Source organism: Trachurus trachurus (assembly GCF_905171665.1).
Source record: "Trachurus trachurus genome assembly, chromosome: 8".
Classification (NCBI taxonomy): domain Eukaryota; kingdom Metazoa; phylum Chordata; class Actinopteri; order Carangiformes; family Carangidae; genus Trachurus; species Trachurus trachurus.
Genome location: NC_139905.1, coordinates 6,747,387 through 6,760,712, shown reverse-complemented (window position 1 = coordinate 6,760,712; position 13,326 = coordinate 6,747,387). Strand labels below are relative to the sequence as shown.

At 43.3% G+C, this 13,326-nt stretch overlaps 1 protein-coding gene across 1 annotated transcript in view; it reads right to left on the bottom strand.

Moving 5' to 3' along the window:
- Positions 1-4,945: 4,945 nt before the first annotated feature.
- Positions 4,946-13,326, bottom strand: part of cacnb1 (calcium channel, voltage-dependent, beta 1 subunit) — a 32,367-nt gene continuing 23,986 nt past the window's right edge. The window contains exons 10-13 of the mRNA XM_083977394.1: positions 10,283-10,434; positions 9,975-10,070; positions 8,330-8,521; positions 4,946-5,719 (exon numbers count right to left, since the gene is read on the bottom strand). Coding sequence (XP_083833520.1) covers positions 5,114-5,719; positions 8,330-8,521; positions 9,975-10,070; positions 10,283-10,434 — 1,046 coding nt within the window. The 3' untranslated portion in view covers positions 4,946-5,113. The remainder of the gene's footprint in view (positions 5,720-8,329; positions 8,522-9,974; positions 10,071-10,282; positions 10,435-13,326) is intronic.

Here is a 13,326-nt window from a genome sequence, read left to right as displayed (position 1 = left end):
CTAAAATTATTTAAGACTTGAACACAATAATTCAACAAATTTAAGACATTTTAAGGCCTAAAAGTGTGTAATGGACATAGCCTATATAATGTGTTAGTTTCACTTTAATTGAACACATTCTACATCGCGGAGGCGACGTCTCTCCTTCACCTCTGAAACGGGGCAGAGCTCCGTGGGAGACACCTGCCTGACACAGTAATGTACGTACCGACTGCACGCGGATACATGAAAAAAGCGAGTTTCGCTTTTCGGCGCGCTGTTTGCATCCCTTGCTGGGATTTTTTCCCCCTGCAGATGAGTCAAACTCATTTTAGTTCAGGGGCCAAATTAAGTGCAATTTGATCTCAAGTGGGCCAGACTGGTAAAATAATAGCATGATATCCTACAAATAATAAGAACTCTAAACTTTTCTCTTTGTTTTAGTGCAAAGAAGTGCATTAAATGTTTACATTAAAGGAACAATCCTATTACAAAACATATTATGACCAACCTGAAATTTCTTGAGAAAACTACATACAATTTCAAAAACATAATGCCTCTACTGTCTTCTATGTCATTTTTACATCTGGTAAATTCATCCCGCAGGCTGGATTGGACCCTCTGGTGGGCCGGTTTTGGCCCCCGGGCCACATGTTTGACACCCCTGCTCTATAGTATTTTGTAGCTACACTTATACTTCAGTTTTAGTATTACCATGTCATACTACCTTGTACTTGTGCTTCACCAACATGAAATACTGCATTAACTGCACTTTTTAGTGGAGTATTTTCATGTTAGTGCATGTATTACACGTGCTTCACCACATTAAATCTGTGAATCATGAGGATTTGATCTGAAATAAATCTAAACTAGATAATAAGATCCATGTACACCTACAATAATAACATCCTGCAAGAAGAAAATGTCATTCTACATAGTTCTGATGGTTAAAGAACACTTTGTTAATATTAATTCAAGTAAAAATGTGTCATTTAAGAGTTTAATAACAGATTATATTAGTAATTCTGACTGTGTGAAGCTTCTCTGTTCCTATAAACTGAGTTTCTGTCACTTTGTACAGGATGTTAATTTAAAGTAACACACTGGGCCCCTCTCACTTCTGCAACAACAACTCTCACGTTTGAGCGTCAGCATGAAAACCACCGTCTAACTTCCTTTACTGCAGATATATAATAGCTAAAATGACACCGACAGCGAGAAAATTAAAAATGAAAACCACATCCTGGAGTCAGCGCCTGTTTCTTTTTTGTTTCCTCCCTGAACATCAAACCTGGCAGGTGTGAGTTTAACATGCCTCAGAGGAGGTATTTGAACCTGTTAACAACAATGAGGAAACAAAGTCAAAAGTGAAATGTCCTCCTATAGTTTCTCAGAAGAGTCGCTGTGATGAGAAATCAACAGCTTGATGTTTGCATGTGCAGGTCGGGTGGTTTATCATCGTTTGTTGTGTTCAACAGGTTGAAATAATGAAGATAAAACCTGGAAAAAAAGATCAATCCACTGTGTTGCTTCTTAAAGTCTCAAACATGCACATGCAGCTTGAGATGCAGTGCAGAGAGATGACATCACCAGTGACACAAACAGCGTTTTCTGGTTAAATTTTTAATTAAAATACGAATTTATCCACAGATTAAAAATGAAAGGCAGAAAAAGCAAAATGTAGCTACAGTCAGGCACCAATGATACATGTTATCTCATAGTTTTAACAATTGCGATAACGCAACAATAACATTATTTACTGATCATCATTTAATATTTATTTATTCAACTGAAGACGGGGCGGGCCGAGGCAGCCCACCAAAGACATTCATGGATTCTCCATTATAGATAACTGCGTAAAAGACCAAGGCTGATCCTATACCGCCCCCAAATCCCACCCCCCCCACCCCCAACACCAACCACCACCACCACCGACCGGATTCTCCTCTCACTACCTCACAAGAATCAAAGGTTTAAAAAAAAAAAAAGAAAAATTAAATTAAATTGCACAGGAAAAAACAACACGAATTCAGTCTGAAATCAAGAGTAAGAAGAGAGTGGTGTTGTTTAATATCAGACGAGCTCTAAGCTGTTCAGGTGGAGGTCGGGAGTGAGTGAGTAAACCACACACACACACACACGCACGCGCACACACACAAGGAACTCGTTATATAACAATTAGCCCTGATAAACAGACGAAGACGAAACTGGTGCAAAGAAACAAAAACAAAACAAAAAAAACGAGATGAGCGACGTGCTGGAGCGACAGCGTGGGCACAGCGACACCGAGAGACACGCAGGCGGAGCTGAGTCCAGGGTCAGAGGTCACGTGGTTCAGAGGCCTCTGGATCCTTCATTACTTATAAACATATGAATCTATCCCAGGATGCACTGCCTGATGGGTAACGATGGTAAACAACAGAGACTTGAAAACCTCAGGGATTTGTCACAAAATTCGTGTTGTAAAGGTTGTAAATGGGTTGATCCTTTGTGACGAAACAAACCGTATCCCAAGATTCATTGTGTGTCAGAGAGACGCATCTAAATCTAAATATTGAGGACTGTTACAACTGTTACAACCAATAATGCAAAACGTCACATGTTGCTAGGGGACAGCAGCCAGACTTTGCAAAACCCAGAAGTTGAATTCAGCAGCTTTTCAGTTCCCATTCGACTGCGTCACCAGAGACAAATCTTAGAAGTGGAAATTTTGAAAAACCCTGGCTGTGCAACTTCTCATTTGTCCAGGTCAAAGGCGTCTCTAGGCAACTGAATCAAGTCAACTGGACTTAGTTTTTGTCTTGAAGACGTTTCATCAGTTCCTGTAGACAGAAAAATGGTGGACGACTCGGGTGTTTAAACTCAGTGACGCCCAGGTTTGGTGTTATTGGCCCAATCCCTGTGAGGGTGACACCCATGAGACACTCTCACCCACTCTAGGTAACCCTGAGGTCACAATCCTCCATGCTCCTTCTGGCAGGGGGAACTGCCAATGGAAATTAGCCTTTTGGCTATAATTGGGTGCATTTACATTTTATCCTTTTAAAATGTTCATTAATGTACACTGTCCCTCTCGAACAACTAAAGGAAAAAAGAAAGAAAGAATCCAAGATGGCCGCTCCGTGCATCAACATCAAACAGTTCATCAGCCTCTTCATCTTGTTTTTGTGTCATTAAATGAGTCAAACTGACAGTATTGTGCAGTTAGTGTTGTAGTGTTGTTGTGTTGTTGCTCTCAGGTGCAAAAACTAAAACAGAGCTCCCACTTGTTACCGACTCATCTCGACTGTGACATCATAACGTAACGCAGCCCGAGTCGGACCGTCACCATCTGATCCTGGTTTGGGCCTCTGAGTCTGGACTCAGCTCTGGTATGAAAACGAGTGTAACAGTAGTTAAGACATCCCACCGCGGCAGTGGTGGACATGGCTTGGTGGTGAGACGTTTCCGGCACTTGTGATTGGAGTTTTCTTGACTTAAGGGTGTTTTTTTTTTGTTTTTTTTCATAGGATCGGGGGGTGGGACTGGGGAGTGACTAAGGCAGGACACTTCGTTCACACGACCACGACTGTGACGACCGCGTCAGAAAACCGCCAGAGAACGAGTGAAAAGGGGAGAAACAAAAAAACTGGGAGGAAGAAGAAGAAGAAGAGGAAGAAGAAGAGGAAGTAAACGTCTTTGGAGTGTTTTCTTTGCTGACATGAGCGTAGCAACGACGGTTTTTAAGTTTTCATGTTGAAATATGGCGACTTCTCCACCAGCTTTTTTTTTAAGGTCTGGGTGATACGAGCGTGGAGGCGAAGAGACTCATCATCGTGACCTCTGCATCTCACCCTGAAATCCCAAAGCACAGAGCGAGATTAAGGTAAAGAAGAAGGAGAAGAACCCTGACACTGTACACACACGGGGACGGTGACGTCGTTAGACCCTGTTTAAGACCGCAGAGGACGGACGGACGGACGTGACGGACGTGACGGACTACAGCTCCACCGGCCTTCGTAGCCTCTACTCTACAACTGAAGGAGAGACCGAGTCGCACAGATCAGATCACAATCAGAGATTCACAATCGCAACACATTTTTTACTGTCCTCGTGCTGTCAGTAGAGAAATCCATGATATTCATGCAGTATTTAAACATAAGGAACAAAAAACAGACCAATATTATTTCTCTAAACATAAATAAATTGAATTGCAAGAAGAACTGGATGAGGATGGCGTCTGGCAGTCGATGTGTTTCTTTACATTGTAGGTACTGGGATGTAAACAGGTTAAATCTGTCGGCCTGACCGGCGTGGCCCCAAACCCCAGACATCAGTTCCTTCTCAACCCAAGATCTGCAGATCTGCACTGCAAAAACTCTAAATCTTACCAAGAATATTTGTCTTATTTCTAGTCAAAATGTCATTTCTAGTCAAAACTAATCTGATTATACCTAAAATAAGACTCATCAGATAAAAAGTAGCTTGTTTTTAACTCATTAAGTGCTGCGCTCTTTTCCAAAGTTTTAGTCAAGTGTACCGGCAATTTAGACCATTTTTGACGATTTTTGTAGAGCCATAGTGTATTCTATGTTATTGCCACGAACACATACTGTGGCTCATTTAAAAGGTGAAACTGTATGCTTCAAACGGCCACAAACCGTTTGTTTCTACGTGACTCCGTTCCTGAGAAAACTCAAGCATGGCTGGGTTTCACCAAAATCCTTGCTTTTTTTCTAGAAAAGGAGATACAGCGTCTTTTTATGCATAATTCGGTTTGCAAAAGCCGAGTTATGATAAAAACATCCAGATCGTGAGTTGTCATGAGTTTTTGATCGTCATCTATTTCAGTTCTGCTCATCGTAGAGTCCCCAAGTAAAGTTTTTCTACTTATTTCAATTGAAAATGAGTTTGAAACAAGTGAAAACTGTCTAAAAACAAGTTAATTTTAGGTAACGAGTCTTATTTTAAGTGGAGAGAGTTTAGTTTTGACTAGAAATTAGACATTTTGACAAGAAATAAGACAAATATTCTTGGAAAGATTTTGAGTTTTTGCAGTGTGGACGCCCTCCCCCTCCCCCTCATGTCCCTCCGTCCTCATGTCCGTCCGGGAGCTCGCTGCCTCTGTGGTGATGATGATGATGATGATGCGAGCTCAGCGGATGTAGACGTCTCTCCCCCAGTCGTCCTGATTCTTGTTGCGGCTCATGTTGGCCCCCGTCGTCGTGTCCACCGGCTCCTGGCAGTAGCGCTCCCTCAGCTTGGCTCGTCCGTGCCCCGGCTGCTGCTGCTGCTGCGACTCGCGGCTCGTCGGCATCGGAGGAGGGTGGTTCAGGTTCTCTTGGTCCGGCTCGTCGGCGCCCTCGTCTTCCCAGGACGCCTGTCGGCCGCCGTGGTGATGCTGCGCCAGGTGGAGGCGGCTTCCTCCCCCCCCACTGCCACCGCCGCCACCTCGGTACGGCTCGGGCTCTTCGTAGGGGTCGGTCTCAATGTCCATGCAGGAGTCGCCGGCCTCGGTGTAGGCGGAGTCGCGGCTGCCCTGCGTCTCCGAGTCGAAGGTGTCTTGTCGCGACAGGCCCCGCCCACTCCCTCCTCGCAGCTGGCCGCGAGAGGAGCGCAGGTACGTCTGCTGCTGCTGCTGCTGCTGCTGCTGCTGGTGGTGGGGCTTCCCTCCTCCCAGCTCGCTCTGGTAATCGTGGTCTCTGGACTCTGACAGGGGCCCCTCCCGCTTCTGCTGCTCGCCGTGCACTAGGTACGGCCCCTGTAGGCAGCCAACGCCACGCCACGCCACACGACAAACCATGCAGAGACACAAACAGCAGAGCAAAGTGTGAGTGGTTAGTGAAGGATTAGTACAAAACACAGACTCAAACTGCAGCTGAAGAACCTGTGGTGGTGAAAACTGTTCGACACACACGTACACACACACAGGGCCGTTGTATAGGGGAGAAAGGCGATGATAATTCTAGGGGCCCAGAGCCCAGTATGGCCCACAAAAAACCCCAGTATAGTCTAATCTTTGTTAGCCTAGAAATCTAGACGCACCCTAGCGGCAGCAAATATATTTGCTCCGCAGGTGGGTCTAGAAACGAGCCATAGAAACTTGCTCCACTATCAGATTTTTCTACTTATTTCAAGTGAAAATCTGCTTGAAATAAGCAAAAAGTGTCTTAAAAACAAGCTACTTTTTATGTGACGAGTCATTCGTTTTGACTAGAAATGACATTTTGACTAGCCTAGTCAGCTAGTCAGCCTAGTCACCCTTAGGTGGGTCTAGAAACGAGCCATAGGAACTTTTTGAGTCTCGAACACCGTTTGTGTTCACCAATCACAGCGCTCTATCTGTTTAGAGAGTCGTTGGGCAGGATGACGACATACATTTTAATTGGCTTGTCAGGCTGACGTCATCCTGCTCTTTGCTCTGATTAGTCGTAGCGCTACCCTATTGCGTGCAGAGGCAGTTTGAAAGACAGCCTTCATCCCGCCCCCTGGATTGAGCCGAGGTCTACCGGTCGTTGCCATACTATACATTAATGATATAGTCTGGCTTGTCAGGCTAGATATTTGAATGACTGAATTATTCTGCATAAGACCCTGACTAATACTCATAGTAATGCTGCAGTAGCATCAAAACAAAGTAGGCTAAATAAAAAATGATAATACATACGTAGTCTAAGAAAAAAAGTGGAAAAGTCAGGGGCCCACTTTAGTATTCTTTCAGGGGCCCCAGAATTCCTAGCAACGGCCCTGCACACACATACACACATGCACACACACACACTTGAGGTTTGCACATACACACACATTCAATAACAAACAGTTGTTACACAATAAAGTCACACAGGTGAGTTGAGCCTGCAGACTGACACACACACGGAGCAGTTAGTGAACATCGACTCTGCAGCAGCGCCGCCTGCTGGCCGACTGACCTCATGGGTCCAGACCATAAGCAGGGGGATCACTATGACAACTTTTAGTAATTAATCAAAGTATTTTATCATTTTATGTTTATTATTAAGATATAAAAATGGATTTGTTAGATTATTTTTGTTGCTGCTATAATAAATATAAAAACTTAGAGAAATAATAATAGAAGAATAGAAGTTTTTACCCAACTTTTTGTTGCCATAACGTTAAAGATAAATATCTCTGATTATAGAACTCATCAAAACTAAAAAATGAGGTCATAACTTTGGAGTTGGAGACAAATCTTGATTAGTACTATGCAGTTAAAATTATTAGGAAAGGAGATTAGATTAAAGTGGACACAGTGTTAGCAGCAGCAGCAGCAGCAGCAGCAGCCTCCACCAAACTAGGCGTTTTCTGTTGGAAGAGGCGGACATGACTTGCTGTTTTCAGGGGCGGTACCATGGCAACACGGAGGAGGAGGAGGAGGAGGAGGAGGAGTAGGAGTAGGACGGCAAACTGGATTCAGCCTCCCAGAGAAAATGAGAGAAATGTGATGGAGAAACGAGGCCACGGAGCTAAAGAGGGCACGGAGGAGGAGGCAGCAGATAGGAGTTTACTCTTGATTACAGTGAATGAGAAGAGGGGAGGGGCGAAGGGCGAGGGGCTGTATCGGTCATTGTTTAAGTCCAGTGTGGTTTGACTTGACTCTTACAGAGAAAGAAATAAAGAAATAAAGATTTTAAAAAGAAAAAGGTAACACTTTACTTGAATAGGTATTCATAAGATTGACATAACACTGTCATAACCATGACACAACAGCTGTCATAAACATCAATGAATACTTATGACAGCTGTCGTTAAGTGTCATTCGGTAAGTTATGTCACTTTTAATGCAAAGTTGACATTGTTTGAGATGTTTTTGTTCTGACAACTTGACATAAAGACAATTTAAACTGTCATAGCAGACCTAATTGCCAAACTTTAAAAATTACGTCAAGTTCTCATAACAAGGACATCTCAAATAATGTCAACTTTGCTGTGTTAATGTTTATGACAGCTGTTATGTCATGGTTATGACAGTTTTATGTCAATCTTATGAATACCTATTCAAGTAAAGTGTTACCAAAAAAACGAAAAAAACAAAACAAAACTCTAGGTGGTTTTATTTGCAGTTGCTGTTCGTGTGCGGCTCAACTCTTGTGTTTGTGTGAATGTGCATCTGTGTTGTGTTTCTATATACAGCATCAACAGGGCTCCTTCAGGCTGCTGGGTTTGGATTGAGGTTGAGTTGCCAGAGTCTCACCCCCCCCCTCATCCCCTATCACCCCCCCGTCCCCCTCCTCTCTCTGGGTGTGTGTGCTTCAGGGCTTCAGAGAGCGTGTTCTTCCTCTTTGCCATCTCGGGCCACAGCACCGTCCATGTCCGGCCACAGATCCATGTTCCTGCGCAGGGAGGTGAGCACCTGTACCTGCAGGTTGGAGACGGGCTCGGGCGAGGCGGCCAGCGCGGCCGTGGCCATGGTGCGGTTGAGCAGCGGGTTGGGGGGGTTGCTGCTCGGGGGGTGCGTGGCCTTCCAGTACGCCTCCAGGTAGTCGGCCAGGTGCTCGCAGGCGTCTTCCAGCTGGTTCTCATCCAGGATGATGTCAAACAACTCCTGCACGGAGACAGGAAGGAGGAAGTTATTATAGTTTTAAAATGTTCATTAGTTTTTATTTTTATTTAGTTTTTCAATTTGATTTTTTATATTTCAATTCAGTTTAAGTTAGTTCAACAGGTGATTAAGCAGTTTTGTTTCATTTTATTTTTGAGGAATTGATTAGTTTTTATTTATTTTCATTTTTATTTTATTTATTTAAACTCGGAAATATATTGAGGAGCAACCTCATTTGCATTATAGCCGAGACACAACACAAAACATTTGAAGCATACAAGCATATCCGAAATACGAAAAAAACAAAAAGTAAAGTGACAAAGAAAACAGAGAAGTCTACCGTAGTTAAAAACAGGAGCAGCTGGAGGTAAAATAAGATGCAGTTATGGATTTAAATTGTCCTACTGATAAAAGTGTATTTTGTCTTATGCTGTGTTCACATGGAGTCCGGTAAACGGCAGTCCGACAGTTTGTTTGTTTTTACCGTTCCGTCTAGTGGCATTTGCCGTTTACCGGACTCCATGTGAACGTAGCATTAGTTTTAGTTTTTCAGGTTTTAGGAGAAAGCCTCTGTCAGACCTCTGAAGATGAATATCGATAGAATATTTAGTTGTTATAATATGTGGATAATATACCATGTCGTACTTTAATCTGATGCAATACACCTGGCACTTTAAACTGATGTGCACTTTAGGGCACCGTGCAATACAACTTGGTACCCATGCCCTCCTGCACTCTAGCACTTGTCACTTTGGCCCAGCACTTTTGCACCTTGCACTTTATCTCTCAGGAATTCTTTAGGTCCCACTACCCATGGAAGTGTGGTAAAAAGGTCAATGATTTATCTCGTTATAGTTGTTTTGTTATGTCCCTGTTGTCTGCATTGTTATGTCGTTTATAATACTATGTTTTCCTGTCACTGTACTGTTTTTATGTTTTGGGACTCCGGATGGAAATTAGCATTGCTGCTATAATCCGGCACATTTACATGTTTTTATATGTACATTGATGTGCACTGTCCCACCCAAACAAATAAAGTAAAGTAAACTGTATGCATGTGTGGTTTTAGATGCAGCTGTGTCAGCACTTGTGCCCAAGACAAGTTTCCTGTCAAGGACTAATAAAGTATATCTTAATCTTAATCTAAATGTTCCCATCAGTCCTCATCAGGTTACATGTATATTCACTCTTATCTACCTGTGGGTTGTATGAAGTCGTCCCATATTGAGCTGTGGCGTTTTCTTCTCTAAGAAAACTAAAACTAAGCTGTTATCTGCAATTCACTTTAGTTTTAATTAGTTTTGCATTGTTCATTGGAAAATTTGTCATTTTTATTTCAGTTCACTAAATTATTTTTTCACTGCTAGTTTTAGTTAACTATAATAACCCAGTGTTGTTGTTTCTGGTGTTTGTCCCAACCGATCCACAGCAACTGGTTCATAGAGGAGGAACTCACCGGTGGGCACTGAGCCAGCTTGTCTGCTGCCACCATCTGCACATTTAGGTGTTTAGCCTGGGACTTCCCTCTGGATTTAATGAGTCTCTGCAGGACCTGCAGGGAGAGAACAGCACTGTGTCAACATTTAACTGTGACGATGCACAGATGCACGCTGCTGTAATTTCATCACAATTAAAAGGGACAAAAGAAAAACAACAGAAATCCCGTGGGCTCTGTAATCTGCAGTTGCTTTCATCCTTTTCACACACACACATACAGTGGATTTAAAACATTGTAAGTTGGAGTTTGTTTGTCTGTTGCATTACCTTAGGTGAAGCTATTTTGATATAGACAATGATGGGAGCGAGGGAGGTCTTGGCCAGCTGGGAGGGGTGGTTGATGGTGTCTGCGTCCAGAGCGACCAGCTGCAGGGTGCGGGCCAGCTCAAAGATACGCTCAATCTCACTCTGCACCTCCGCTGAGAGAAACAGATAAGACACGTAAATACGACGAGACAAAAGACTGAGACTCTGTGATTATTAGTGGAGCTACTTCTCTCTATTCAGGAGACACAAGCTGCACTTAGTTTGTGCACAGGTACATAACCGACATGTTAGTAAGTTAATCATGCATGTCGAAGTTTCGGTTAAATAAAAAAAACAAAACCAAACACTACCAAGCGTATGAATTAGACTGGATCACACTGAAAGAGTTCCATTTATGCACAGCTAAATGGAGCAGTGCAGCATCCTCATTCTGTCGCCCCCTCCCCGACACAATGGGAACGTCCTCATGATGCTTCCGATGCTTCGTGGTTCGATGTTGCAGAGGAAGGAGGCACTTAAGAATGAGATGCCTAATAATAATAATAATAATAATAATAAAAGACACAATTTCTCACCATGTGAATAGAACGGAAACAAAAGAAAAAACACCCTGATCAAACAAATGAAGCGGACCGTTAGTTTGTGTTGTTAGCAGCACTCAGGTGAACCACTCTGTTGTCTGTGCACTGCTTTAGGTTTTCATTGTTCCTCAACAACAGCCGATATGAGCTTTTTGCTTCAGTATTTCAAACGCAACCTTCCCCCCTTCCTCCCTCCTCCTCCCTCCTCCCTCCTCCTCCTCCTCCTCCTTTATCAGCCTGTTGACGTGTAAGGAGGGAGATAAAAACTGGAAACCAGAATGTTCCTCGCCTGTCTGGTCAGACCTCGGCGCCTCCGAGGCGTTGGCGCTGCCAACCGAGCAGCAGGGAGAGATAACGGCAGGGCAAAGGCAATCTGAGGAGGAACGGGTGCTTGTGCACATTTCAGCAGCCTCCAGAGGACTGAGGAGCACAGGATTAAAGCTGGGGGGGGGGGGCAACTATAAATGTGAACTCTAAATCATATAAAGAAATAGCTGGCGAGGTTTCTATTAACTAAAAAGAACAAAGGTACTCGCAGTGGTGGAGTACATTTACTTGAGTACTGTACTTAAGTACATATCCAGAGGATTTGAATACATTTCCAAGACAAATATTTTTACTTTTACTCGAGTTAATTTCTAGGAAGGCTGAAAAGTACTCGTTACTTTCAGGTCTGCTCTTTTTTTTTCTTCTTTTTTTTCCTAAAATCCTATTGGACACAAGCTGTGTTTGTCAAAGAAGGAAACCCTAACCCCTAAAAGCAGCACATCAGTGCAGCTGCTTTCAAAGAGTTAATTCTCAGAAACAAGAGTTAAAAGGTCCTTAAATTCATTTAGAAAAAAATATAGTAATTCATTGATGTGAAAAATAAGAAATTTACTCTTACTTTTACTTAAAGTAAATTTAAAAGCATGTACTTTTGGATACTTAAGTACCTTTAAAAGCAAGTACTTTGTTACTCTTACTCGAGTACTGGGGTCGAGTACTCCATCTCTGGGTACTCACGACCGCTGAGTCCTGCAGAGCCGCGAGTACCTTTGTTCTTTTTAGTTTGCTTATTGTTTGTACTCGGCACCTGCCCTCATTGGTGTGATGTGTGTGTCTACTTCGGTTTTTCTGAGGTTTCTATTAACCCCAAATGAAAGATTGGAGTCCTCTAAATTTGGATTTGACCACACTGAGTGTTACAGAGGCGGCAGGTCCCACTGCACACACGCTGTAACGGTGCAGGGTCATGACAGAGAGCAGCGTTGGAAAGAACTGGCTTCCTCTCTGCTCAGTCCTGCTCAGAGTCGCCCCCCCCTCCTCGCCCGCCGCCCGCCCACGGATCTGTTCCCACTTTCTCTTTCTGTTCTTTTTGTTGGAGACTACCGGCTGTCAACACAGAAGTATGAGGAACAGAGAAACTGACAGGCAAGCAGACAGGCAGACAAACAATGCATGAGCAAGATGATGAATATAGTGAGAGGGGGGAAAGGGGAGGAAGGAGGAAGAGAGAGGCTTCATTGTCTAGTTTTGGGAGGAGGAGGAGAGCATACGTACCCAGTACGTCTGAATCAAAAAGACAGTGGAGGAAGAGGATGGGCGGTGGGAGAGGAAGGAGCAGTGGGGGGGGGGGGGGGGGGGGGTAAAGGGCAGAAAAGACAGGATGAAGAGAGAGAGGAGGCCAGATCAGACTGAGAGCGGGTACAGAAAAGGAAAATAAAACACTTTCAGGTCATAGGATGAAGAACAACGACGCCTAAAGTTCACGCTCGTCGACTGAGCTGACATTTCATGAACCAGTTTCCCCCAAAAAACCCTCACACACACATACACACACAGACTGTGAAGTGAAAACACAGAGTCAGTGAACAGCCTCGTCTTGCTTCTGCTGACCTCCGCTGGTTCAACTTCTTCTCACTGATGTGACAACGAGGGCGGAGTGAAAATTTCAAAACGCAAACATCTAAAAAAAAAAAAAAAACACTTTTCCTGCTCCTCTGCTCCGAGCTGTGTGTAAATCTGTTCCTGGATCAGTGGCTGTCGATTCTTTTTTGCAACAGTGACGTTAAAAGGATCTCGACCTGGTGTAGTGATCTGCAGCGTCTCCCTCATCTCTCATTTTTATCTCCTTATTAATCAAAAGTGTCTGTGCTGCTCTGGATCGTCCACTTTAACCCTGAGCACCTGAATGAAATATTAAACCACTTCACAGAAACTCTGATTAACTCTTATCTATCTATCTATCTATCTATCTATCTATCTATCTATCTATCTATCTATCTATCTATCTATCTATCTATCTATCTATCTATCTATCTATCTATCTATCTATCTATCTATCTATCTATCTATCTATCTATCTATCTATCTATCTATCTATCTATCTATCTATCTATCTATCTATCTATCTATCTATCTATCTATCTATCTATCTATCTATCTATCTAGGCCTTTGATCCGACTCATAGTTTGAATCAT